Consider the following 26944-nt stretch of genomic DNA (forward strand, 5'->3'; position numbering starts at 1 on the left):
GGGTCCCAGTGGTTAAAAGTGGTACATAAATAGTCAAACGTCCAGGGTTCCCTACCAGCTCAGCCCAGTCTCTATGCCCTTTTGGTAAATGAGTAGAAAGGCATCTTGTTCAGGCTTGCTCTGTGTGAACCGGACGGTTGTGCTTGGCTGGCTTCTCGGTATTCTATCTATTAACCTCGCCACCCTTTTGTAACTGGTGCATTTAATTATCAGTGGGATGCTTTTCAAACAGGTAGGGGTAATGATGGGAAAGGGGGTGGGGGCATCTCATTGAGAGTCTCCAATCTGGATCCGAGCTTTGGGGCCCCGCTTGGTGAGTCTTTGAGGTGGAGTTTCATGAGAAAATCACCCTTTGTAACCAGATCAGACTCTATTGAAATGTCAAGCCCTGCAGACTAAATTGCTTTCTATGACTGAGGTTTCAGCTGGGCCGCCATGGGGTGGCTGTCCCTGCTGTGTGCCTCACTTTGCCCAAACCCTGCCACACACGTGAGTTGCCGAGGTGAGCACGTGTGTGCCCACACATGGCATTTCTGGAGCCTTTATGTAATATGTTTGTGCCTGGAATATATTCTACTCTGGCCACCCAGACACAGGCAGGACAATAGTGTGGCCGGATTGACTGAAACGAGGATTACAGGGAATAATGCGGCCGCCTCACAAATAGTGCAGATACAGGGCCAGCCACAGGATGCGACCGTCGAGTCAGCAGAGCCCAGGGCCCCAGCCTGACCGGGGCGATGACTGCATACAATGGCCCCCCGGGCACGCTGGGCGCTCCCAGGGCGTGCCCCCGCCACCCACCAGGGCCTCTGGACATTGCACGCGTGCCGTTTGCAGGGTGGGCTGTCTGTGTCTGTCAGCTTTGCAGGAGGGGAAGCCGCCACTTCTCAGGGCTTGGTTTGGTTGCCACTGTTGCCAGGAAAAGGAAGCTCCCAGCTATCAGCACAATCACCCTTGTTTCTCACATCCCCCCTTCTTAATGTGGCAATTAAGTGCTTGCCACTTTGCCCGGTGCCAAGGTAACCCCCGCAGGCAGGATGGGTGCGGAACTCAGGTCTCCCGAAGCCCAGGTGCCAGGGGCGGGGGCAGGCATGGGGGCGCTTTGAGGCCAGGACCCTCCTCGAAGTAGAAGCCCAGGGCATCCTCTCCAAAGGGCCTTCTGAAAGCTGACCATTACCCCTTCCTGCTGCACAGAATGGAGACCCACCTCCCGGGTTGCCAGGTTCCCTGGAGCTGACGAGGGGCAGAGCCATTCACTCTGTGAGCCCAAACTGAAGGCCTGATCCCTCCCATCCCTCCTGCTTTGCCCCCTGGCTGTTTTTCTGGGAAAAAAAGGAAAAATAGATGAATGCCAGGTAGATTTATATAAGAATCCTATTCTCATAGCTTGAAACCAAGAAAAATCCAGGTGTGTGCAGTTTTCTTTTGTGTTTCTTTGGGGGTGGGGGTGTTTGTATGAACTTATTAGTAAGTTGGAACACCTGCCAGTCATCTCAGCTGCCCCCCCCATGCCACGCTGTGAGGAGGGCCCTGGGACTCGGCCTCCCTTGGGGTTAGGTTGGCAGTGGCCACTTGGGTGTGACGTGGTTGTAGTGGAATGCCGATTTGGGACCTGGTAGCTGGCCTTGACAGCATAAGGTGAGCATGCGTGGTCTGGACCCTGGAGTCTGGACTTAACCTTCTGGGATGTACAGAGGTCAAGCGTGGGCCTGGGAAAAGTTAAAGCTCCCTGGCAACTAATAATCATTGCCAAATGATCTCGATTGCTGATCTATAGTGTGGGGACGGAGGGAGGGGGGATGAGAGTGCCTCCTAATAGGGGCCTCCGAGAGGATTCTTTGCCCTGAAGGTTGGGTGGGGAGGAGTCCTCCCGCCCTGGGAGGTGAGTCCTAGACCTGTGGTCCCTGCTCTGAAGCCTGGGAGTGAGACGGTCCAAGACCGCCAATGCTGCAGCCCCCAGCCCACATCTGTCTCCTAGAAGGCGGTTCGTGGGAAGACCCAGATGCAGGCCCTCCTTCCCCTCGAGGCGGGGCGTGTCGGCCAGCGGCTTCTGAGGTCTCCCAGTTCTGGGAGGATGAGTCTGAAGGCAGTCTGGCCTCCCAGGACCTTGTGTGAGAACGATGCTGCCCCCTCCCTTGAGCGTTAAGCAGTTGCTGCTGTCACGCCAGCTGATCCCAGAGGCCCTTCCTTGCGTGGGGCTTGTGGGCATTACGTGTTTAGTGCTGGTGCAAGTCTGTCAGAACTCCGCGTGTTGGTGCGCTTAATCAGAGGATAAATTGCAGCAATATGTGCAAGTGGAGAGGTGGGTCTCGTCGTGACCTGTAAGTGAAGGGCTTCGTTATCCAGCATCAACCCCACGTGTGGCCTTGTTTGGACCTGGCTCTCATCTCACGTCTGTAGAGAAACTTCACTTCTTGCTGTTCTCAGGGAGGGGTCCTGTAATTTGTAGGAAATCGTAGGAAACGCAGAGGCAGTAAATAAGGTGTAACTTTCGCTAATAAAATATCAACAATGACAGCAGTGGATTTGGACCTCTGGCTGGTTGCAGGAGAGGGCTGGGTATATGCCCCGGCTTGCCTGGTTCTGCTTGCTTCTCAGAGCATTTTCCCACAGTTATCAGTGAACGAAATGGAATCCTACTCTGCTTTGAGTATGAAACATATTTCGGCTGAATTCCAAGGCAGGGTCTATCACAAGATACTTTTATATTCAAAGACCTGCTGGGTCGCTGTGTGAGCAGTAAGCTTGCCTTGAGTTATGAATGAAGCTCCTTTTTTTTAAATTTCCTCCTCCCCCCTTCTGTTTTTGCCTTCACCTTGTAGTTACCTTCTTGTGGCGCAGTGTTGTTTGATCGATATACGCTGCTCTTCCCAGCATACTAGTGTTGGACAGTGAAAGGCAGGGGTGCAGAGAAACTATCATGTGCCCGCCCTTCCCATTCCACCCACTCCTGGACATATTTCCCATCACGAAGACAGCAGATGCTTTCTTGAAAGCCTGGTGTTTTGTGAGACTGACCTCATCCTAAGTTACAAATGAAGATTTGAGTAAAAGTGGGAATTTGCTAATGACTTGGATTTTGGGGGAGAGGTGGAATTCTGAGATAAGCTGAAAGATAAAAGGTGCCTTCAGTAGAATGGCTGGCATCCCGCCAGTGTCCAGGGAATTTGTTTGGTTAGTGGACTCTGATTATTCCTGGAATGTTAGATCTTATTGACAGATAAAGTTTATCAATAAATATAACCATGGAGTGCAGCTCTTTCTTCCTTTTATACTTTCTTTCCTATCTTCTACCAGCACCGCACCCCCATCCCCGGCACTGTGCACCCCTAAGTTAGGTTGCTGCCTTTGTCTTCAGAGTCTCTTTGCACCTACCCACCCCTCCTGCTTCCTAGAGTCACCTGATACTTGTGGGAGCCGAGATGGTCTCACATAGACAGGGCTTTCAAAGGGTTCTGAAAAGGAAAGGGGGCCCCCAGGGGCCTCCCCAGCAAGGCCCGGAGTGAAACAGCAGTCCACAGCCCTCCTCAGTGGACGAGCACCCCCACTCCCCAGCGCAGATACCTGGTAGCTTAGCTGAGAATCAGTTCTTTGTGCAGCTTTCTCAGGCCACAGGCTCAGGGGCTGGGATGTCTGGGGAAACCACCCGCCGAGTGTGCACAAATCGGGAGGGGGCATTTCCTGCTCGGAACTTGGGGCGACCTGCCTGTGGATGACAGGGAGCGCTGTGTCTTCTGTCAACTTGGGGTGGGCGCTGGGGGTGGGTGGGGAGCTGGTCTGGGTCTGAACACCCAGGACCTCGCTTCACGGCAAAGACGGGTCCCGTCTTGGTGCACGGTTTTGTTTGGCAGAGCGTGCAGGCAGGCCGAGAAAGCCTGACCTTTGTGAGCTGACCCCGGTTTCTGAATACTGAGCTGTTGTTTATCTGTGTTTCAGAGGTCCTACACTTTGCTTGTGGAGGCGTGGGATTCCAGCAATGACACTGTCCGTAAGTATCAAACCACGGGCTCAAGCTGTGAGTCTGGAAGCACACAGCAAGTCCCCGGGCCTGTCAGAGCTCCTCTGTACCCACCCACCCCCCATCCTGAACCTCTCCATGGAGTCTTTTTCCATCCCTTCCCCTAGAATGTTCCCTTGGAATATTAAGTGGCCAGAACAGATTTCTAGTTAACTCAGCCCCTGAATACAGGCCTTAGATTATCTTTAGGATAGAGATCTTAATGGTTTTACAACTCTAAAACCTTGTAGACTGTGAAAGGATCAAAGTGGTGACTTTTAAAAAGTCCATTTAAATTTTAAGTGAGCGTTTAATCTCTCATCAGAAAGATAAAGCCCCAGAGGTGGCTCTGGGCTCGAAAGACGGACCTTGAATTTCACTCGGTGGGCAGGTGAGGCCTGAGTGGTCTGTTTCCCACACTGGGCATGACAGTCCTTTCGTTGAAGCTGGTTCCAATGCCTCGCGGCCCCCACGCTGGCCTTGTCCCCTTCTGAAAGCTGACCCTATTCTCAGCACGGGCTGCCCTCTGGGGGTGGGCGGGCGGGTGGGCACAGGGGCTGGGGGAGCCCTGGAGGACGCGAGTGGGAATGGCAGCCCTCTGGCTAGAACAGGGCCTCTGCTCTTGAATTGTACCTTCAAACTACGCCTCCCCTCCCTGGCTGATTCTGTCAGTTCCCCTTTTGCCAGCAGGATCTGGGTGGTTGTCATGGGGAATCTTGGTTCACGCTGAAATCCGAGTCTGCACAAGAGGAGGGGCTCATCAGCCCTCTGTCTCTGACCTCTCCCTCCGCGGGGCTCATCCTCTGACCCTGACCCTTGGAGTGTTGCTGCTGGTAACATTTCCCTCTCTTCTCACCTTACTTTTTCTTCCTGACTCTGGGATCGGTGAACACCAGAAGGGGCACCATAGGGCCGGCCCTGTTGTACTGGGCTGCCTGGGCCCACCTGGTTGCTGCTGAGCCCGTTACCAGAGGCTGCAGGCTGTTTGGGTCACCCCCTCCCTTTAGCATCTGAGTCGAGATCTGTCGTCCGTCCTATCCCCGAGTGATGCCCTGTCCCGCTGTGGGGGTGGGGGGAGGGGAGTCTGTGCCCAGCCTGGGTTGTGGCTGGTGCCAGTCAGGGTTGTGGGCACCTGTTGGTTCTGCTCCCTCCCCTGCCATGCATTGGGGGCTGGGTGAGTGTTATGTCACAGGGACCTGCTTGCAGTGGTCACTAACCATTGGGATGACGGGGGTGGGGCAGGGATAGGCTCGATGTTGACACAGGCTGGTGGAGCGAGCATCCTTGAGGTTCCCGCTGGCTCCTGGTGAGAGCCGGATCAGGATACCTACCGGGGTGTGCAGAGAGCCCCGAGCATCTGCAGGGCCCTTCTGAGGCCTCCCATCAACCCACAGGCCAGGGGGCTCTTCCCCAGAAGCGGGGGCCCGCCCAGAGCTGCCCAGGGTTGTCTGCTCCATTTGGGGATTCTGGAGCCTCTCGTCCTTGCTGGGAGGTAAAACCATGGAAGTGCACCAAAACGTTGGGGTGGGGATAAAGGCCTTTCAGACCTTTACTCCTGCAGTGAAGGGTTGCCTCCAAGTCACAGGGTGTCCCCTGCAGGGCACTGAGGCTCACCTTGTTAACCCAATGAGGAGGGGCTGGGGTTTGCTGGGAGTGGCTTACCCACTTGCTTTTCCAGCCTCCCTTCGCAGTGCTTCTAAGGTATCCTGAATTATAGCACGTTCAGAAACCAGTGTGTCATCTTCCCTTCCCAAAGCGGAGCTTGCCTAGGGCCCTCGATGGGTGACTGGCAGCAGCGTTTGGACGCCCAGGATCATAATCCAGGAGTCTGGGTGGCACTCCCTATGTACCGCCCTCTCTCTGCATCGGCGTCTAATCCACCTCCGAGTCCTGAAAGTCTTGTGTCCAGCACCTCACTGGCATCCCACTGCAGTCCTGGTCTGCGCCACCATCTGCTCATGCCTGAACTCCTATAGTAACGGCTGAATTAATGGACCTCTATCTGCCCTGGTCCGCTTCTGGTGCTTTCTGTGTTCTCCTGCCATCTTCATCTTTTCAAAGTGTAACGTTTGAGTGTCACCTTTCTAAGAGCCATTTGGCAGCTTCCTGTTCTTGGGACAGGTATCTGTGTGGCCCCAAAGCCCCTCTCACAGCCCGGCTTTGTCTCCCTGTCTGCTCCATCTCACATGCCACACTCGTCTGTCACAGCTGTATAATCGTACCCCACCAGTCACCAGAATGCATCACATTCTCTCCTGCCTCAAGGCCTTTGCACGTGCTGTTCCCTCTCCCTGGAGTCTTTTGCTTTTTACTCCCTTCACGCTCTATGCCTCCCAAGGGGACTGTCCTCCACGAGGGCAGAACCTGAAGATGTGTAGTAACCCAAATGGAGTTGGCTGCTCTTTAGGGACCAAACAAGGCTTCAGATTTAGAGGCAGAGCCCTGAGCTTTGGAACTGAGAATTCCTTCTCACAGCAGCTCTGCAGTGCACCCTCAGGAGCAGAGCCTGGCCCACACGAAGCCCAGGGGATACACATGTGTTAGGAAGTATAGCGTGGCCTCGCTGTCATCTGCTCTCAAGGTCATTGCTGTTACCTCTCAGGACTGAGCTATCTAAGGGTGTAGATTTTACTGTGTCCCAGAGCAAATGATTTCTTTTTATCACTCTGATCAATAGGTATGTAAACACGAGTTGGCATCCTTAGACCAGGTTTTCCTTATATCTTAGCCTTCTTGGCCAAGGTTGCCGTCTAGGTTTGTGGTTGGCGTGGTTCCAGGGTTCTGCTCATACTGGCCTCGCATGCCCTCCTCCTTGGCCTGCAGAACTGTTGCGGGTGCTTTGCCTTCCATCTTCACGCAGTTCACGGTTGCAGGAAGGCCTGCTAACATCCCCTTCTACTCTCTGTATTACTGTTTATTATCATTGTTATCTTTGGCTGCTGCAAGGCCTGTGGGATCTTAGTTCCCAGACCAGAAATTGAACCAGCGTCCCCTTCATTAGAATGTGGATTCTTAACCACTGGACCGCCAGGGAAGTCCGCCTTCCAGTCTTAAAGCTGGACTGCCAACTGAACTCGCCCAGAAACACTGGTAGTGCCCTGAGCTGATAGGAAGAATGATTCAGGTGGCAGGAGCTTAGAAGAAGCAGTCAGTAGACATGCTCTCTGTAACCCGGATGCCAGGAGTGTGTCACAGACACACTAGGCTCCCTCTCAGCCCTTAGGGAGAATCTGTCATGCAGGTGTGAGGGCAGCTGTACAGCCCTGTTCGCCCCATTGAGGATTCCAACATGATGTCCCACAACATCTTCCGGAAACAGAAAGCATACCAGAGCACTGACACGGCAGCCTGTGCCTTTCGGATTACCCTGGACTCCCGTCTGAACTGTTCGTTGTTACCTGCCTGAGTGGAGGGGAGGCCTTGGAGCCAGGGCCAGTGTGTTTAAGTAATTCCTTTATTAAGATCTCATTGTCACATGGTAATAGCTCACTCCACTTTTTAATTGAACCAGCAGAGCAAACACACAGTTAATAGAGGGACATTTTTGTCATTCTTTGGCCCGTGTTTATTTGCAAAACTCAGGTTAGGAAAGCGTTCTCTGCAAGTGCTTCATGCGTGCTGGGGTGTAGGTCTGCAGGTATGCGGGCTTGTCCAAGGCTTGTCCTGCCCAAATGTAAGCGCCCAGAGGGTGTGGACTGGGCGCTGTTTGAGGTGGAGGGTGGCCGAGGCCACCCAAGAGGCCCGTGTCCTGGTCACCTGTGGCGTTTGCCCAGCCTTGCAAATGAGCACAGGCCCTGGGCCTAGAAAAACAGGGGTGTGGGTGGGTAAGAATCACAGAGACACTGCACGCAGGCCCTAACGGTCGCTCCAAGGCGGCCATGGATTTGACAAGGCGTCCAGGGTTGGTGCTGGCAGGTTTAAGAAAATAAACACGGGATCAGGCTGGGTGCTGACTTGGGGCCTCGCTTCCTTCTCACAGCCCTGCTCTGAGCTCTGGACACCTGAGTTTGGAGCTGTTTTTGTATTTGTCTCTTACCCTACTAGATGATGCGTGACCTCAGGGCAGGGGCCACTGCCTCTTTCTGGAGCCGCTTTGGCCCCGGGTGAGTCTAGGCAGTCTTTAAGGAACCTGACTTGGTTGGAAAAAACCCTCAGTCCACCTGTTGGTAAACTGGGGTGAATGATTTTCCCATCTGCACTCTGGGCAAAGGTGAAAGTTCAAATACATCAAGTTCGTGGTATTGCTGTTTAAACAGCAGCTTAAGAGGCAGCAAAGTTTTCAACTTAAAAAACACTCAGAATTACTCTTTGGCTTCCAGTGGAGAGTTTGGGAGTAGACACAGCTTTTCTAAAGCAAAAGACACAACTCTAAAACCAGAAAAGAAAGGTTGCTAACCCTGACCTGGGATAAGGAAATTTCTTGGAGAGTAGCCTTCCATAAGAGAGGGGCCTCTTTCTATTACATATAAAGAGCTTTTGCAAACCAGTATTACCAGCAGCAATAGAAGATTTGGTGAAGGAGAGAAACAGGCTTGCAGTTCAGAGGAACAGATACACACGGTTTTGTCAAAAGGGTCCTCACCATCAGTTAAATACCCATTAAATGAGAAGGTCCAATAACACGCAGCGTTGGCACTGCTGTTGGGAAAGTTTGCTCTGCTGGTGGGAGAGCAGGAGGACAGGGCTTCGTTTCTGGTGGTTGGAGTTTTCTGGGTGGAAGTGGGTTTATGTGTGTGTCTTTGACCTAGTACTTCTGTTTCTGGGATATTTCTTTCTTTTAGAACAACGTGCAGGTAAATATGTTCAAGGCCGTTCCTTGTGGCCTTACTTATTAACAAAAGGCCAAAAACAACCTCAATGCAGATGTCAGAAGCGAGGTAAATAACTTCACTTTATTTGCAAACAAAGAAATACTGGAAGTAAGGTAAAAGTGTGGTGGTTGCCTTTGGAGAGGGAGGTGAATGGCTCATTTTCGGCCCTTTTGTACTGTTTGAATTTTGTACCAGGTGCATTTGTTATTAAAAATCATCAGAATGGGGGAGAGATCTCCGATGTGACGGTCACTGTGATTAATCCTTTTTTTTTTTTTTCCCTCTAGAACCTGACAGCATCATTGAAAAGGCTTCCTACTCAGGCATGATCAACCCCGGCCGGCAGTGGCAGACGCTGAAGCAGAACACAGGGGTTGCCCACTTTGAGTATCAGATCCGAGTAACCTGCGATGACTATTATTATGGCTTCGGCTGCAATAAGTTCTGCCGACCCAGGGACGACTTCTTTGGACACTATGCCTGCGACCAGAATGGGAACAAAACGTGCATGGAAGGCTGGATGGGCCCCGAGTGCAACAAAGGTGTGTGTGTGTGCTTGACCGCTGTCACCGTGAGGGCCACGGTCTCACCCGCCTCCGGTCAGGGGGCATCTCGGGCTGGGAGATGGGGGCTGTTTTCTAGGCCCCAAACACAAAGCTGCTGTCGGTACCCACTCCCCCAGTGAGCCTTGCCCGCTAACCCCGCACAGCGGCTCCATCTCTGGAGCGCTGTCCTGGGCTGAACAGATGCCGCTTGAGGCCTCCGGCTCAGCCTGTGAATGGCTGACACGGGTGTGTGCGGGCCACACCCCAGCGGTCTTGATTCAGGGGTGCAGTCCACACTCCAGAGCTGCACCTGGGATCGGGCCGAGGCCAGGCTCTGGCTCATTCCAGTTCCGGCTCAGCCGCTCCTCTTCCGCTTGCTGCCGTCAGCGCCTTCTCTCTGCCTGACCCCGCTTCTCAGGGTCTGTGTTTAAGGCCCCTGACCTCACACAGATCCTGGCTGAGATGGGGTTACCCAGCCAGTGTCTGAGAGCCTGTGAGAAACAACACCCTGGGCTCAAGGTGGCCTCCTGGCAGCCTTCACTGGGCATCTCTGGGGGCAGGGCTGTGGGGGAGAGAGAGAGTGGTGAATCGAATGTACCCACAGTGGGATACACCTCCAGACGTCCCGTCGACTGTCAGCCCCGACTGCTAGAATTCAGGGAGTTGGCACCAGTTCACAGATGTGCACAGAATTGTCTGTGGGCTTCACCTTTACAAAGCTTCTCATTCAGAGCAAATTGGTGGGTAATTCTAGTTAACCATATAATAGGCCCTTACGAACATTAACACACTCTGCTTGGTTCATATAATTTGGTAAATTCCTTTAAGGTAAACTCAAGTTAAAAAATGAATTTTTGAACTGTGGCTGAAGGGCAGAGCAAAGAAGAATTTGCTGGTCTCTCGGGCAAAAATGCTTTCTTAAATAATTAGAGACAGGAATTTGAAAAGGTAGCCTTTCTGGGATCCAAATGAAAGGACTGATAAACACATTTTAAATAGTTGGTGTCCTAAAAATCAGTAACAGTTACTTAAAACTATCTGCCCACTATTTTTTAATGTCTGTTCAAAAATTTTTTTCTGTAAAGGAAGCAGAATTGCTTTGTAGGAATACTTGCAAAAAAAAAAAAAAAGTACCACTAGATCCGGCTGGTGGATTAGCCTGCCAAGCAAGGTTGGCCTGGTTGGCTTTGTGAGTCCCATGGGGTTTCTGAGACCCAGGTGTTTGGTCGGAGGGTTCTAGGAAGGCTGGAGGATGGAGGAAGGAAGATGACCAGGGGAGGATTAGACCTTCTTTTTGTTTTGGCGAGGGTGGGAGCAGGGCAGGTATCCTTCAGAGGCACCCCTTCCCCTACCCACTTGCCTGCTTTTTGTCCACAAATAGCGTCGCGTTTGAGGATCTGCTCGCGTGGGCTTGAAGTTTAAAGCTGGATTCGTTCTTGGGGCACCTCCCATCTTCCTCTCCTTACAGTGTACTTGAAATGAGATCTCTTAAAACAGTGGATTTTGTCGGATGAGGCCATTCCCGTGACTGTGGCCGTGCGAGAGACTGGCAGCACTGACGCACCCTTCTTTGTTTCCCTTTTTTATCTTTTTTACAGCTATTTGCCGACAGGGCTGTAGCCCCAAGCATGGGTCTTGCAAACTCCCAGGCGATTGCAGGTAAACAACTCGACTTTTTTTCCCCCTAATAATTATCCCTTTAATGCAAAAAGAGGACTGACTCTACTGTGAATATGCCTATCTTTCATTGGAGGACAAGAAAACTTGACCAAAAAAAAATTCAAATAAGCACATCCGAAGCTTATTAAATTATACCAGCTGTCCACTGGAATGTACATGCTTCTCTCTTGGGGGAAAAAAAAAAAAAACTTCTGGGCATAGGGAGTGACTTCATGTATTAACGGTTCTGTAAATTGATAACACGTTGTTATAATCTTCCCCTTCAAGTGCTAATGGACTGTCCAGGACTGGGTTGGTGCTGGGGGCTCTCTCCTCCCCCTACCGCCGCGGTGTTCGGTCTCCCGGCCCTCCCCCACTTTTCCCATCAGTAGGGAAAGTGGAGCATTCTTTAGAATGGGATTAGCACGAGCTCCTGGCCCCCTTCGCAGGCGGGAGCCGGGCCGGTGCTGAGAGGTTAATGGCTGGGCTGGAATCTTGTCAGTTGAGCCTGATGAATGTAGACTTTTGCTGCCGACCTTTGAAGTCTGTTCTTTTATGGCGCGGGACAATGCAAGAAGCCAAACCTAGACCTCCCCCCGCCACTTCCCGCTTACAGCTTTTGGAACTTCTTGAAATGTGCATCATGCCCATCTGGGAAAGGCTTGTCTCAGGAAATGCTGTGGCTGTCTGTGGCATTTTGACAGGAGCACCCACTTTACTCCCCTCCCAGACCTGAAGGATTAGCAGATTTAATGTGACACTACAAGGGTCCTTCGGACCTGTTGTTTTTGCCCCCAAAGCCACTCCAGTTTGAGCCAAGGGCAGCTTACGAATCCGTAGTCTAGAGCAGTGCCTCTCAAACTCACGTTACCTGGGGCTCTTGTGAGGTCTCGAATTCTGAGTCGGGGGCGGGTGAGGGGCAGGTGGATATCGAGTCTCTGCAGTTGCAGCAAGCCTCCAGTGATGCCACTGTTCCTGGAGGGACAAACCTCGGTACTGTGTCATTCCCCTAATTAACCGGGTGTGTGTGGAAATGCAGGTTCCGGGGTACCACCCTGCACCTAGATGATCCCACTCCCTCGGCTGGGCCCAGGGAATCTGCATTTTGACCGGCCCACCTCAGCCACATGGTTTTGCTGCTCAGAAAGTCTAGAGGACTGCCCTGGTCGCCTGCACCTCGGGGTGCTCCCTGCCGCCTCTGCTTGCCGCCGGGAGCGCTGAGCTCTGAGGCTCGAGGCTGAAGTAGAGCTCAGGGCCACTGAGGTCAAATGGAAGAGGCTGCTCTGAGATGTCCCTGTCCTTGCACTCCAGAGAGGCGGTTATGCTCCGAGAAGCCCAGGGGGTTTGGGGCGGACCCTACCAGTGGGGGCAGCTGGGGCCGTCAGGGGGAGCAGGCCCTGCTCCTGAAGGGTGCTCGTGGGTTCAGAGCAGCCGAGCTCGCAGGCACCCGCCTGCGTTGGGCTCAGATGACTATCAGCCAGGGGCTGATTTCTGCTCCTGTCATCAGAATAAACACGCCGCTGCCAGGGGAGGCCCTCCCAGCCAGAACAACAGGCTTTGTCTCCAGAGCTGAGCCCTTCCTCTCTCAAAGTCTCCCTCCCACTCCTGCCTGGACATGCAGGCCCTTACTGACTGAAGGTGTGACTTTCCCACACGGCATTTGCATAGCCTCCCACCCGGCTCCTTCGCCTTCCCTTGAAAGAAAAATGAAAACAGAACCCTCTCGCGACCCAAGGAAGTTCTGGTCAGTCTGCTGCTCATGTAGCTGGATGGCCCGCGACCTGTAAGCAGCCCTCTGGATGGTGGCCGATAAGGGTGTGTTTTTGTTCTGTTTCCTCCACATGAGAGAACCTGCCTGCCTCTCTTGCTCCCCAGTCGACCTGGGTTCCTTTTCCTGGATGCACGGTCTTGCTTCATTGCAAGCCTGCCAATAATATCAAACTTAATTGTGAATCATCCTGTGAGGAAAGTCGCTTCAATTTCTCATGAGAACCTTAATCATATATTATTAAACTGGGACAACTTTGTGGATGCCTGTTTTAGGGTCAGTATTTTTATTTGTTTTCTTTTGAAGTCATCCGTGGCCTCTTGTGGTTCCTTTTTTATGCTTGGGGATCCAGCTCTCATTAATTAAGAGCTGAGGGCAGGTCCTCAGCTGTCTCTTCTTGCATTTTGTTAAGCAAATTGAAGAGGTGTAGCAAGCCCTCATTTGGGAGGGAATAGGGGAAAGACAATGACAAGAATGCTATTTCCAAATCAACTCCCTCTTAATATCTACCTTCTAGGCTAAGAGTATCAAAAGCATCACCGTGAACTCCCATCAACTTGAGGGTCCACTTTTAAAGAAATTGCTACCAAAGCATTGACTTTGTTCTTATTTTACTCCATTAAATAGTCATTTGTCATTTAGACTGAAGTTTCATTTCAGATCAACTGGAATCCTGTGTCTGATTTTTAAACCACACATCCTGGTGCTTCTCTGCACTGGGGCGTGGATGGCTTGCTTTTAGAAGTTAGGAAGTGGTTAGTCAGAATTCTCAGGGGCTGAGTTGACTCGCGGCCATGGGTGATTAGCCATTAGCTGGATCCCTATAATTTTCCCATGACGAAGATTTTTAGCTTGCCTTCAGCTCTCTGGAAGCAGAAAGCCTTTGGCATATTGGGGTGCTTGTTTTCCCAAGTTCAGCTGAGTGGGAAGGGGGAGACGGTTCTGACATGGCTTTTGTGGGCCTGCCGTGGAAATGCTTGCCTATTGCTCTCCCTTGCTCACCCCCCCTTTACTCTGCCATGGGGGCCCCCTCCATGGGGGCCCCCTCCCCTCTGCTCCAACCTGTTTGCTGAAGCTGGATTTCTGAGAAGACACAGTTGCAGAGGGCTTGAAACCTGAAGGAAGAGTAGCTGAGCCCTGTCCCAGGTGAAGGTGTGTGCTTCTGGTTTTGTTTGAGGACCAAAGGCACTCTCTGGCCTCCAAAGAGTCCGATTAGTGATGCGCTTATTTATCAAGGAAACGCACCTCCCTTCCCCAATACTGGATAAACTGAGTTGACTCGGTTTTTGCAAAGTGAGAAATAACTGCTATAGAATAAAGAGCATAAGCAGCCACGATGATGGGTCATAGGTCACCCACAGAGCTGGCTCTGAGAACGGTCCGCTTTCCTCTCTGTCCCTGCAGACATGTGTCCAGAGATCCAGCCCCATCTCTGTGAGGAAGGGTGCCTCCTCCCTCCTTGTCCCGTCTCAGGATGCCTCCGTGGGAGGCAGTTTCCTGCCACCCTTGATATCTTGATGCCTTGTTGTGTGCTGGGGTCATGCCTTGCTCTGAAAGGGACCCCAGTGGAGCTGCGGTGTAAAACTCGCCACATGTGCAGGACTTGTGCATGGCTGCTGTCACTGGAGGGAGAGCCCTCTCCTCCACCCCTAGGGCTTGATTGATTCCCCACCCTGGGCTCCTGCGGGAACCCGAGAAGAGAGAGGGGCTTTGTGCAGGAAGGCCCTGCGAGGGCCTCTCCCTAGACAGCCCGCCTTTTGTCGGGAGTCACCTGGGCCTGGGAGGGGCCCTCGGTCCCACTGTGAAAATGTTTGTTCAGAGGGAACCCCTGGACGGACCTTGAGCGTCTACCAGGCGGTCGCCAGATCTAGCAAGCCTGGGCTTCAGGGGCGTGTATTTTCTGGCTCGGCCCTCCCCGCCAGCTCTGGAGGGTAAGGGCTGGCGTGCTGTGTGTCCCCAGGTGCCAGTACGGCTGGCAGGGCCTGTACTGCGACAAGTGCATCCCGCACCCGGGCTGCGTCCACGGCACGTGTAACGAGCCCTGGCAGTGCCTCTGCGAGACCAACTGGGGCGGCCAGCTCTGCGACAAAGGTGCGTCCACACAGGGACTGGGTTTCCACTTTCCTTTACGTTTGTTAGCTGGGGCTTTTATTCCAAATCTGCTTGAACTTGCCTTTAATGCTGTGAGTTTGGGTTTATTTCTCTTGGTTTTAGTTTGTAAAGAGGAATGGGTCTAGGAACGCAGCAGATGGGCAGTCTCTCTGATCTTTGAGAGACTTCTTTGGGGTCTTTTTGGCAGATCTCAACTACTGCGGGACCCACCAGCCATGTCTCAATGGGGGAACTTGTAGCAACACAGGGCCTGACAAATACCAGTGTTCCTGCCCCGAAGGATACTCCGGGCCCAACTGTGAAATCGGTAAGTGGTCTAGGTGCAAAGAGAGCCCCTTTTCTACTCTTTCTGTCTGCTCAACTCAAATACACTTAGAGACTTGGAAAAGGTGAAACTGCCCTCCGGTGTTAAGACCTGTGTTCCCAGCAGCTCCCTGGCTCTCTGAAACCTCCCTCCAGTTGCTCAAGTGTTTTGGGTGTGGCTGATTGCATCGGGGCAGCGTGTTCAGGGCAGTGCCCAGCTTCCAGTCGGAAGCTGGGAGAAAGGTGACCAGAGCTTAGCAAGAAAGATGACTTCCTTTTTCCCCAGATACAGCGGGCTTGTGTCCCACGCTTGCTTGCTTTCTTTTTTTTTTTTTTTTTTAATATTTATTTATTTTAAATTGATGATTGGTTTACAACATTGGTTTGATTTGTTGATCATACATCAATATGAATTAATATATTGTACCTATGTTAACACAGGTGCGCCTATGTCCTCTGCCTCTTGAATCTCCCTCCCACCCATTTCCACCCCTCTAGGTTATTTCAGAGCCCCAATTTGATCTCCCTGAGCCATTCAGCAAATTCCCATTGGCTATCTATTTACACATGTTAGTGTATATGCATCATTTCTTGAACAAGCTCGAGCTGGTGGCCGGGGGGTGGGCTTTGGGTGGGGTGGGCTTTGGGTGGGGTGGGCGGGGAGCTCGCGTCCGGTAGCCTCTTGGTGGGCGTCCCATGCTGATGGCCCTCTGGTGTCCACAGCGGAGCATGCCTGCCTCTCTGATCCCTGCCACAACAGAGGCAGCTGTAAGGAGACCTCCCTGGGGTTTGAGTGTGAGTGTTCTCCGGGCTGGACTGGCCCTACGTGCTCCACGAGTAAGTCCGGGCTTTGACCCGTGTCCTTTCTCGGTGCGGGGGTGGGTGTGTGGTGGGGGCCGCGGATCACTGTGTCGAGATGCAGGGCTATCGAGGCCCCATGTCATCTCAGTGCCGGGTCTGTCTCTGTGGGAGGGGCTCCCCTGTCTGAGGCAGCCCCCTAAGTCAGCACGTGCAGCTCTGAGGGGAAGAGGCTCCCCCGGGAAAGCTGCTCCCTTTGCACGTTCCCCCTGGAGCCCCGGCTCCTCTGGATTGAATCCTGGGGGCGGTGATTCTCCTCGAAGCCCTGTAGACACCACCTGTGGGGAGGTTGTCACTACTGAAGTTCATTGTGGGGACAAACATTTTCCAAGAGGGACCAGGGCTACCGAGTTACCGAGATGTGTGGGTCCTACCGTTTCCCTTGGAGGTGGGGAGTGTGTACTCCTTAAAAAGCCCCTGGATTCCTGGGGTGTCGCCAGGCCTGAGGTCCGCTGTCATCTACTCCTGAGGGCAGGAGGCAACACAGTTAAGGATTGGCCCAGGGTTGGGATCGCCCCCACCGCTTGTGGGACTCGGGTTGCTGCCAGCCGTGCCCTGTTTCAACAGAGAAAGGTGGCGTCCTCTCTTCCCGTCTCCTGGGGCATGAAGGCTCAGTGAGCAGGTTCATAGGGAGAGTGTGCCACCTCCTGAGTGTGCAGGAGACCACCCCTCCAAAGGCTCTGGAGTCCAGTGCAGAAGTGGGAGGTTGGGTACCCCAGGCATGTTATTTTGGGAGAACTCTGTGAGCCGATAAGAATGTGATCTTTTTCACCAGTGAAGTAAGTTATTTATCCTTACTGCTCCTTAGCTACCTTACTGCTCTTGGAGCTGCAATGAAACTTTTCTTTAGAAATAAAGGCGGACAGAGATGGTGTCCCAAATTACCAAGGGCTGACACCCAGGAATCCAGCTGGCTCTCCTGCCTGCTTAGGTCAGGGATTAGATGAACTGGGCCAGTGGGGGATTTAAAGCTAAAATCGGGCCTTACCGTCATCGTGGCTGTCACTTCAGGGGCCTTGCTCTTAAGTGAAGGTCCCTCTCGTGAGGGGTGGTGTTAAACTACCTGATTATCAAATGGACTGACATTAAGTTGCCAACCCTCTCCTCTCTCTGTCGAACAGACATTGATGACTGTTCTCCAAATAACTGTGCCCACGGGGGCACCTGCCAGGACTTGGTTAACGGATTTCAGTGTGTGTGCCCGCCCCAGTGGACTGGCAAAACGTGCCAGTTAGGTAAGAGAGCTCCTGCACCAGGGTTAGCGTGAGTCCTCCGAGCTGTTGGGGAAGATGCATGTGACCGGCTGTGCCAGTTCATGCGCCATCCCTCCTGAGAAGTCATTTATTATCGAGGGTCGCGCCAGCGAGCCTGGGAGAAATCACTCGTATGCAAATGGCCTGGCTTTTGGAGGCCCTGTGGGAAAGTCGTGGGATTCCTCGAACCATGTCAATCGTCTGTCCGAGAAGTGTTCAGCTGGGTTCCAAACGGGGATGATCTCATGAGGAATGAGCTGTCTGCATTCTTTCTGCCACTTTTAAATCCCAGCAACTAGGCTGCGCTGGGTTCTGCACAGAAGTGCCTGGTGCTTTCTGCCCTCTGGTTGGGGGCTGGCTGTTCACAGCAGCTGGGAAGTGATCAGTCAGCGTGCCTTATTGGATCATGGCTAGGAGGATTCAGATGTTCCAGATAGTATCTCTTATTTAGCGAGCTTATTGAAATGTCTCACTTCAGACAAACTATTGGTGGTTTCTTTTGTGGGTGTGGGAGGGTTGGGGTGGGGGTAGAACCCCATTTCCCACTGTTGATCCTTTCTCTCTTTCAGATGCAAATGAATGCGAGGCCAAACCTTGTGTAAATGCCAGATCCTGCAAGAATCTGATTGCCAGCTACTACTGCAATTGCCTCCCAGGCTGGATGGGTCAAAACTGTGACATAAGTGAGTGAGGTTCTCAGCACTTTGATTTTCATGACACCAGGGTGTTGAAGGTGTTGGCCGGCTTATATATAGTCAGGCTCCAGGTTTAAGACTTGAGGAGTAGAGGGAAAACCTTATAGAGGGAATGTTTTTGGAGAGGGAGTGTTCGGTGAAAATACTTGTTATCAGGCTCATTAGCTGGTAAAACAGCCGTACACTGATAAGGTGGTTAAAACAATGATGTGAGGTTACAGTAGCTCAGTCTGAAGAATTAGGGAGTGTTCCCACCTAGTAATAACCTTATCTCACGGGAAGCACACAGGAAATCTGATTGGAGGTTTTTAATCTGTCCTGAGAGGAGAAGGCTTTTCAATTAAGCCCAATTTCAATGTAAATTGCCCCTCTGATGCAATGGCTTGTTTATTTTTTAGATATTAATGACTGCGTCGGCCAGTGTCAGAATGATGCCTCCTGTCGGGTATGTAAATCTTTGCTTCAGTCAAAACCTTACTGATTGACAACAAGCCTAAAGATTGATGGGACCCCTGGAAAGCTCTGTCCCTGGGGGATTTTAAACTGCAGATGAAAAGTGAGGCTCTGGACGCTTCACCCGGGCTCATGTTACCCCAGCCTCCCTCCCGGGAATCATCTTGACGGCATGCACATAGAAATTCCTCTGTCACGTTTGGAGAGGCATGGCCTCTCTTTCAGTGAATCAGCTGAACCAAAACAGTCACGTTGAATAACCGAAGCCCCATGTTTGTGCGGCACCTCGAAAAAAATGCATGTGTTTCTCCCCCTCCTTCTCCTCCTCCAGGATTTGGTTAATGGTTATCGCTGTATCTGTCCACCTGGCTATGCAGGTGATCACTGTGAGACAGACATCGATGAGTGTGCCAGCAACCCCTGTCTCAACGGGGGTCACTGTCAGAACGAAATCAACAGATTCCAGTGTCTGTGTCCCACTGGTTTCTCTGGAAACCTCTGTCAGGTGAGCCAGGCTGGAGCGCAGATGGCCAGGTTTTCACAGATGTCTCCTCCTCTCCCTCCATCCCCCAACACTGCCTGGAGTCTCCTCTTGACTAGGGATCTCTGCGAGATAAGCCGTGAAAGGAGACTGATGAGTGATTGTCTTCCGGGTGTCTGTTGATTTCTTTATTTTTCACTGGAGGATAATTGCTGTGCGATGTTGTGTCTGCCATGCAACAGCGTGAATGAGCCATGAGGACACACGTATCCTCTCCCTCGTGAACCTCCCTCCCGCCCCCCACCAGCCTGTCAGTTTCTTTTTGTCCATTTCATCTCAGAACCAGCGCTCTCCCACTCTGCCCTGCTTTTTCAAATGCTTACCTGGGCAGTGTCTAGGACATAGCTATGAATCGTGCTGCGTGTCCTCCTGACGGAAGCAGTTGGAAGGGTCACATTCCGGGGGCCACTGCCCCAGAGGAGTCGTAATCACGCCTTTGTTTTACTTTGTTTCCTGCCTGGTCCCTGGTCCCACAGCTGGATATCGATTATTGTGAGCCCAATCCCTGCCAAAACGGCGCCCAGTGCTACAACCGTGCCAGCGACTATTTCTGCAAGTGTCCTGAGGACTATGAAGGCAAGAACTGCTCCCACCTTAAAGACCACTGCCGCACCACCCCCTGCGAAGGTACCGTCTGCCCCGCTCAACGCTGGCTCCTCTGCGAAGCTCCTCCTCCTCTCTGGTCATTTGTCACTGCCCTGGGACACTCGAGGGGAGTGTAGATTGATAGCCCCTTTGGAGGGAAGCCAGAACACGTGGAAACAATCTACCCAGGCCGCCAGTGGAGGGGCCATGCCTGCAAGTAGCCTGGGGAGAGAAGGAAATTCATTTAGCATCCTGTCCTGGGATGGGCTAGTCTGCAAGCCCAGACTTTCCCTGGGGCACCCACTTCAGCAGAGCCTTCTGCCTTGGTGGTCTCTGCACCAGCAGGTACAAGAGCCTCAGGCCACGTGTGGTCCAGGGCATTTAGAGAGCGATCGGGGCAAGTGGAAACCCTGATTTACCTAACTTTAATTTACTTAGATGTAACTAGCGCCTGTGGCCGTGTGAGGTGGCTCAGCCCTAGGTTCTGTAAGTCCGTCCTGCAGCCAATGTGTTGCCACTGAGTGGAGGGGAAAGCCGTTCCTCCTCATCAGCCAGCTTCCAGCAGAATTGGTGGACGTAGCAGGAAGGGTGGACAGGGCCTGCATGCATGAGCTGCTCGGCTCCACAGGGAGAAAATGCCTCAAAAAAAAAAAAGCAACGACTACTCTCCTCTGCATGGAGTGTCAGCTTTACCTGTTACAGTGCATGCAGCACATGGCTATCTTGGCCCCCGAGGTGCCTTGTGGCTTCTTACCCTCAGTAGCCAATGGCACTTGCCTCTGGGAGAGCAGGCGACCTGGGTCCTGGGTTTGGGAACGCCGGGTCCCTGGCGGGGCACTGAGCCGGGTCTGTCTTGCAGTGATTGACAGCTGCACAGTGGCCATGGCCTCCAATGACACGCCGGAAGGGGTGCGCTACATTTCCTCCAATGTCTGCGGCCCGCACGGGAAGTGCAAGAGTCAGTCGGGAGGCAAGTTCACCTGTGACTGTAACAAAGGCTTCACCGGAACATACTGCCATGAAAGTAAGACCGCGTGGCGGTAGGGCCCCCCTTGCCTGGCCTAGCCGTGGGGGCGGGGGTGGGGCCTGGATCCTTTTAGGCAAGACCAGCCCAGTGGTGCCATCTAGGATCCAAGACCGAGGTGGTGCTTAACTGAGATCACTGATGCCTCTGAGGTCTCTAGCACATTTGTTTCAGAAGGTTGTGAAACCTCCATAGGTAGGGGGTCTGTCTTCCATCGCAGTTTCTTCCTGACCCTCACTGAGGAGCTTCGTGTGAGGATGTTCAGTAGAATGGACGGGTTGCCCTTTGGAGGCCCCTGCTTCCCCAGCTGCCTGTCAGGTTTCAGGACAGTCCTTATGGAGTTCAGTGTGGCGGTGTCGGGTGGCTCTTCTCGGGAGGAGCTGGCAACTCCTAGAAGAGCGCTGGCGGTGGCATCGCTCGTCCTGCACTCACCCAGGTTCTGTGTCCCCTCCTTCCCCAGATATCAACGACTGTGAGAGCAACCCCTGTAGAAACGGCGGCACCTGCATCGACGGCGTGAACTCCTACGCGTGCATCTGCAGTGGCGGCTGGGAGGGGGCCCACTGCGAGACCAGTGCGTCAGGCTCCCTGGGCACGGCCGCGCTGGGGCAGGGGGCAGAGGCAGCCCGGGACGGCCGCGCTGGGGCGGGGGGCAGAGGCAGTCCGGCAGGCCTTTCCTTTTAGTGAGAATGTCTGGAAGCAAGGCCCCAGCAGCTCCTGCCCTGGGACAGGAGAGCCTGTGTGCGCTCCCGTGGTGGTGCTCAGGCCAGCCCATGGGAGGGGAGCTTCTGTGGAGATGCTTTGAGAATTAGCATGCTTGACATCCCAGCTTACAAAGAAAGGGGTCATCTTTTCTGCCCATCCTGAGTTGAACTTCCATGACTTGTCCTGGGCTCCTTTATTCCTGGGAAAGGCTGACCCTGCTTAAGTCCTGGCTTGGCTGTGCTGGTTTTTGAACTGGGAGTGGAAAATGGGGTGAAGGTGGAGAGACGTGCCTCTTACACGTCGTGGGGCGTTGAAGGGCCTGGGAGTGGCTTCAGCTGGGTGTCTGCTCTCACTGCAGACATTAACGACTGCAGCCAGAACCCCTGCCACAACGGAGGCTCCTGTCGCGACCTGGTCAATGACTTTTACTGTGACTGTAAAAACGGGTGGAAAGGCAAGACGTGCCATTCACGTAAGTGGGGGCTGGCAGGGACCCTGGTCTGTGTCTGGGGGGGGCAGGGAGGGCGGCCCGGGCTCACGCCGATCTCCTCGTCCAGGTGACAGCCAGTGTGACGAGGCCACGTGCAATAACGGTGGCACCTGCTATGATGAGGGGGACGCTTTCAAGTGCATGTGCCCTGGAGGCTGGGAAGGCACGACCTGCAACATAGGTATGTTCCGCCCCTGCAGCTGTGGTGGGCGCAGGGCATCCAAGTGCCTGGGACCGCTCTCTGGGGCCTGTGTTTTGTCCCTCGCGAGGTCTCTGGAGCCTCAGGGAGCATGGTCTTGTCTGCTCTTGTCTCGCAGCCCGGAACAGCAGTTGCCTGCCCAGCCCCTGCCACAACGGGGGTACCTGTGTGGTCAATGGCGAGTCCTTCACGTGTGTCTGCAAGGAAGGCTGGGAGGGGCCCATCTGCACACAAAGTGAGTGTCCCCCCAACCCCGAGCTCTGCGAGAGCCCGTCCTGATCCCCGGGGGCTGGCGATGGAAACCAGAAGTGGAGCTGTGTGATGGCTCCGTGCACATCACCTGGGCCTTGATGGGAGGCAGCCCGGCCCCGGGCATGAGAAAGTCACCCACTGCCGGAGTCCAACTCCAGCAGCCAGGGATTCAACCGGAGGAGGTGAATGGTGTCAGTGAATGAGACAGCCTCTCAGTTTTCTTTGGACTGCCTGTTTGTTTCAAGTTTAAGATTCTCCTTTATACTTTTACAAAGACATTAGGCCAGAGGTTTGACATTTTCAGTTCCCCCTCTCGCAGATTTATTATCTCCATAAATCATTGTTGCTCTTCAGAGTTCTGGCTTCAGTGATTCTCTTGGAATCAGCCTTATCATCTATTATCTAACTCCTCTAACCTGTCCTATAGTTAACTTGTGATTACATTGTAACTCATGCTACATTCCTCAGTTTACTACTTATCTTCCTAAATCCTGTTTGCCCATAACATCCTTAAAAAGGCTTCTAGCTATAGTGTCTCTAAAAATTCCTAACGTCTATAAGCCATAGTGAAATATGCTAACTTTACAACATTCCTTAAATCTATAACTTCTAACTATTTTAATTATTTCTAGGCCCTAAATTCAGTAAACTTCTTTGCCATAAACATTCTCCTCACAAATAGGCTTCAGATAGCAATCCCTCCCACGGCCTCAAGCTACGGCCTATGTGCTCATCCTGGAACACTCTTTTGTAAAAGTCCTTGAACAGATGTCAGTGATTAAGTTTATGAATTATTTTCTGAGCACAGCTGCAGAAGGCTTTGTGTCTTCTCATGCTCCTCTCAAGAACAATAAGCACCTTAATATTCCTTTTCAGTCAACTCAGCCAAGGAGAGGAAAAGACAAGTCAGAATTACAAGGCCTAACTCCTTAATCCCAGGTCCCTGCCTGCGGAATGAGGAGAGGGGGCTGGGGGCTGTGCCTCCATTTTGACAGTAATGCCTGACGCAGCTCCTGACATCACCCCCTTTTCTATTTTTTAGAGCATAGGTATGAAACTCAGTAGATAGAGCAGAGACACTATGGCTGAGTATCCTGAAAAGGCACGGGGCCATTACACAAATCAGAACTAACAGGCATAAGCACATGGCCGCATTAATCATTATTGTAGAAAAGGATCCATGGGAAAGATATCCCTCCAGATTTTCAAAGAGGGAATTAGAAAGCCATTGAGAGGAAAAGCCAGACTCCACCTGCTTCATATTCTGAATATCCTGATGTAACTTAGAAATATCAATACTAAAATCTGAATGATTCCAGATGCATGGGCTCATTCACTTGTAGAGGGGTAACACACATCCATTTAAATTCAGCATGGCACCTTAAAGACAATTTAATTTTTAAATTTGTAATTTCTTGCCCCATAAGCAAAACTGCTTCTTCTAAAGCATTGACCTTATTTTTTATTTTCTTATCTATAATTTCCTGTGTAGTAAGAGCTACAGAGACATTTTTGGACAGCTGATCAACAAACGAGGCCATATGCACTTCTTTTGACAGGGCAACAGTAGAAACCGTAACTGATGCAATTATGGCAATCAAGGCAGTTATTCCCACAACCAGAGCTGCAATGACTCTCTTAGGTCGAGAAATTAAGCCATTAAGTTCATATAAAACTTTCAATGCATAATCATCAAACCATTGTCCCTCTAATTTTACAGGGACCATCAAATATGGTGGTTGCTTTACAATCATCACAGCCTTATAATTATAATCATTCCCATCAACACAATTTAATATAAAACAATTCACACATATAACATTATAAACAGTTTCTCCTTCAGAAACTTCCAAATCACTCTGATTTCTGGCCAACAAAAAGGCATAGGGAGAATGTACACAGGCCTGTACAATATATCTTTGTTCATTTAAAGGTCTATGTAAAATCACAGGGCCATAGCAGCCAGTGCTTTCCATAACTCAGGCTGCATGGGACCCGTCCCATTGAAGCTCACTATTAGGAGGAACCCATCCATTAGCATGCCACCTAGTAATTACTAAAGCCATAGGGAGAAATGAATTATTCCATGTGGACCTATAAGGTTCTACATAAATCAAGCCCCATCATTGATTCAAAAGATAGGGGCACCCCCATTCGGTCAGAAAATGGTGGCAGCAATGGGAATAGGTACCTTTATGGCGTACATGCATTCTTTCCAATGAGGAAAGCCAGAAATTCTGCTTATGCTTTTCCAAGCCTGTAGTCCTTGTTCATCAGAGTCCAAAGTGGGGAGTGCACAGCTCGGATAGTCCTTTAAATGAGGGGCTGCCTTTTTTAGGCATCAAATAGTCTTTCTTGCACCCCCTGGCATCAGCAGCTGTAAAGACCAAAAGTCTCTCTTGCCATCACTTCTCGGAGAATCAGTAAGCATGCCTTTCAAGGAAGTGCTAACGCATCCATTCAAAACTGGAGCTGCTTCTTGTAGAAAGGAAGCTATGGACACGCCTGAAAAATTGAAGGGAGTGCCGACCACTGTTTTAACATTATTAGGATAGATGGAAGCCCCGCCCAAAAGAAGAGTTCAGTTCAGTCGCTCAGTCAATGTCCGACTCTTGGCGACCCCATGAATCACAGCACGCCAGGCCTCCCTGTCCATCACCAACTCCCGGAGTTCACTGAGACTCATGTCCATCGAGTCAGTGATGCCATCCAGCCATCTCATCCTCTGTTGTCCCCTTCTCCTCCTGCCCCCAATCCCTCCCAGCATCAGAGTCTTTTCCAATGAGTCAACTCTTCGCATGAGGTGGCCAAAGTACTGGAGTTTCAGCTTTAGCATCATTCCTTCCAAAGAAATCTCAGGGCTGATCTCCTTCAGAATGGACTGGTTGGATCTCCTTGCAGTCCAAGGGACTCTCAAGAGACTTCTCCAACACCACAGTTCAAAAGCATCAATTCTTCAGCGCTCAGCTTTCTTCACAGTCCAACTCTCACATCCATACGGAAAAACCATAGCCTTGACTGAACGGACCTTTGTTGGCAAAGTAATTTCTCTGCTTTTGAATATGCTATCTAAGTTGGTCATAACTTTTCTTCCAAGGAGTAAGTATCTTTTAATTTCATGGCTGCAGTCACCATCTGTAGTGATTTTGGAGCCCAAAAAAATAAAGTCTGCCACTGTTTCCACTGTTTCCCCATCTATTTCCCATCAAGTGATGGGACCAGATGCCATGATCTTCGTTTTCTGAATGTTGAGTTTTAAGCCTACTTTTTCACTCTCCTCTTTCACTTTCATCAAGAGGCTTTTTAGTTCCTCTTCACTTTCTGCCATAAGGGTGGTGTTATCTGCATATCTGAGGTTATTGATATTTCTTCCGGCAATCTTGATTCCAGCTTGTGCTTCTTCCAGCCCAGCATTTCTCATGATGTACTCTGCATATAACAAGCAGGGTGACAATATACAGCCTTGACATACTCTCTTTCCTATTTGGAACCAGTCTGTTGTTCCATGTCCAGTTCTAACTGTTGCTTCTTGACCTGCATATAGGTTTCTCAAGAGGCAGGTCAGGTGGTCTGGTATTCCCATCTCTTTCAGAATTTTCCACAGTTTATTGTGATCCACACAGTCAGAGGCTTTGGCATAGTCAATAAAGCAGAAATAGATGTTTTTCTGGAACTCTCTTGCTTTTTCCATGATCCAGCAGATGTTGGCAATTTGGTCTCTGGTTCCTCTGCCTTTTCTAAAACCAGCTTGAACAACTGGAGGTTCACGGTTCATGTATTGCTGAAGCCTGGCTTGGAGAATTTTGAGCATTACTTTACTAGCGTGTGAGATGAGTGCAATTGTGCAGTAGTTTGAGCATTCTTTGGCATTGCCTTTCTTTGGGATTGGAATGAAAACTGACCTTTTCCAGTCCTGTGGCCACTGCTGAGTTTTCCAAATTTGCTGGCATATTGAGTGCAGCACTTTCACAGCATCATCTTTCAGGATTTGGAATAGCTCAACTGGAATTCCATCACCTCCACTAGCTTTGTTCATAGTGATGCTTTCTAAGGCCCACTTGACTTCACATTCCAGGATGTCTGGCTCTAGGTCAGTGATCACACCATCATGATTATCTGTGTTGTGAAGATCTTTTTTGTACAGTTCTTCTGTGTATTCTCGCCACCTCTTCTTAATGTCTTCTGCTTCTGTTAGGTCCATGCCATTTCTGTCCTTTATCGAGCCCATCTTTGCATGAAATGTTCCCTTGGTATCTCTAATTTTCTTGAAGAGATCTCTAGTCTTTGCCATTCTGTTGTTTTCCTCTATTTCTTTGCTTTGATCACTGAGGAAGGCTTTCTTATCTCTTCTTGCTATTCTTTGGAACTCTGCATTCAGATGTTTATATCTTTCCTTTTCTCCTTTGCTTTTCAGTTCTCTTCTTTTCACAGCTATTTGTAAGGCCTCCCCAGACAGCCATTTTGCTTTTTTGCCTTTCTTTTCCATGGGGATGGTCTTGATCCCTGTCTCCTGTACAATGTCACGAACCTTAGTCCATAGTTCATCAGGCACTGTATCTATCAGATCTAATCCCTTAAATCTGTTTCTCACTTCCACTGTATAATCATAAGGGATTTGATTTAGGTCATACCTGAATGATCTAGTGGCTTTCCGTACTTTCTTCAATTTAAGTCTGAATTTGGCAATAAGG

General features: G+C 51.3%; 1 protein-coding gene across 2 annotated transcripts in view; it reads left to right on the forward strand.

Moving 5' to 3' along the window:
• The window catches only part of JAG1 (jagged canonical Notch ligand 1), a 44506-nt gene that overhangs the window by 6013 nt on the left and 11549 nt on the right, over nucleotides 1-26944 (forward strand). The window contains exons 3-18 of one of the 2 annotated variants that reach the window (XM_025264573.3): nucleotides 3940-3991; nucleotides 9099-9353; nucleotides 10955-11015; nucleotides 14744-14874; nucleotides 15083-15202; nucleotides 15922-16035; nucleotides 17178-17291; nucleotides 17879-17992; nucleotides 18403-18449; nucleotides 18789-18962; nucleotides 19475-19625; nucleotides 20443-20607; nucleotides 21068-21181; nucleotides 21671-21784; nucleotides 21870-21983; nucleotides 22120-22236. In XM_025264573.3, the coding sequence (XP_025120358.3) occupies nucleotides 3940-3991; nucleotides 9099-9353; nucleotides 10955-11015; nucleotides 14744-14874; nucleotides 15083-15202; nucleotides 15922-16035; nucleotides 17178-17291; nucleotides 17879-17992; nucleotides 18403-18449; nucleotides 18789-18962; nucleotides 19475-19625; nucleotides 20443-20607; nucleotides 21068-21181; nucleotides 21671-21784; nucleotides 21870-21983; nucleotides 22120-22236 (1957 nt within the window). The remainder of the gene's footprint in view (nucleotides 1-3939; nucleotides 3992-9098; nucleotides 9354-10954; nucleotides 11016-14743; nucleotides 14875-15082; nucleotides 15203-15921; nucleotides 16036-17177; nucleotides 17292-17878; nucleotides 17993-18402; nucleotides 18450-18788; nucleotides 18963-19474; nucleotides 19626-20442; nucleotides 20608-21067; nucleotides 21182-21670; nucleotides 21785-21869; nucleotides 21984-22119; nucleotides 22237-26944) is intronic. The other variant, XM_025264574.3, reaches the window with a different exon arrangement.

The sequence above is a fragment of the Bubalus bubalis genome, chromosome 14 (assembly GCF_019923935.1).
Source record: "Bubalus bubalis isolate 160015118507 breed Murrah chromosome 14, NDDB_SH_1, whole genome shotgun sequence".
NCBI classification, from domain to species: domain Eukaryota; kingdom Metazoa; phylum Chordata; class Mammalia; order Artiodactyla; family Bovidae; genus Bubalus; species Bubalus bubalis.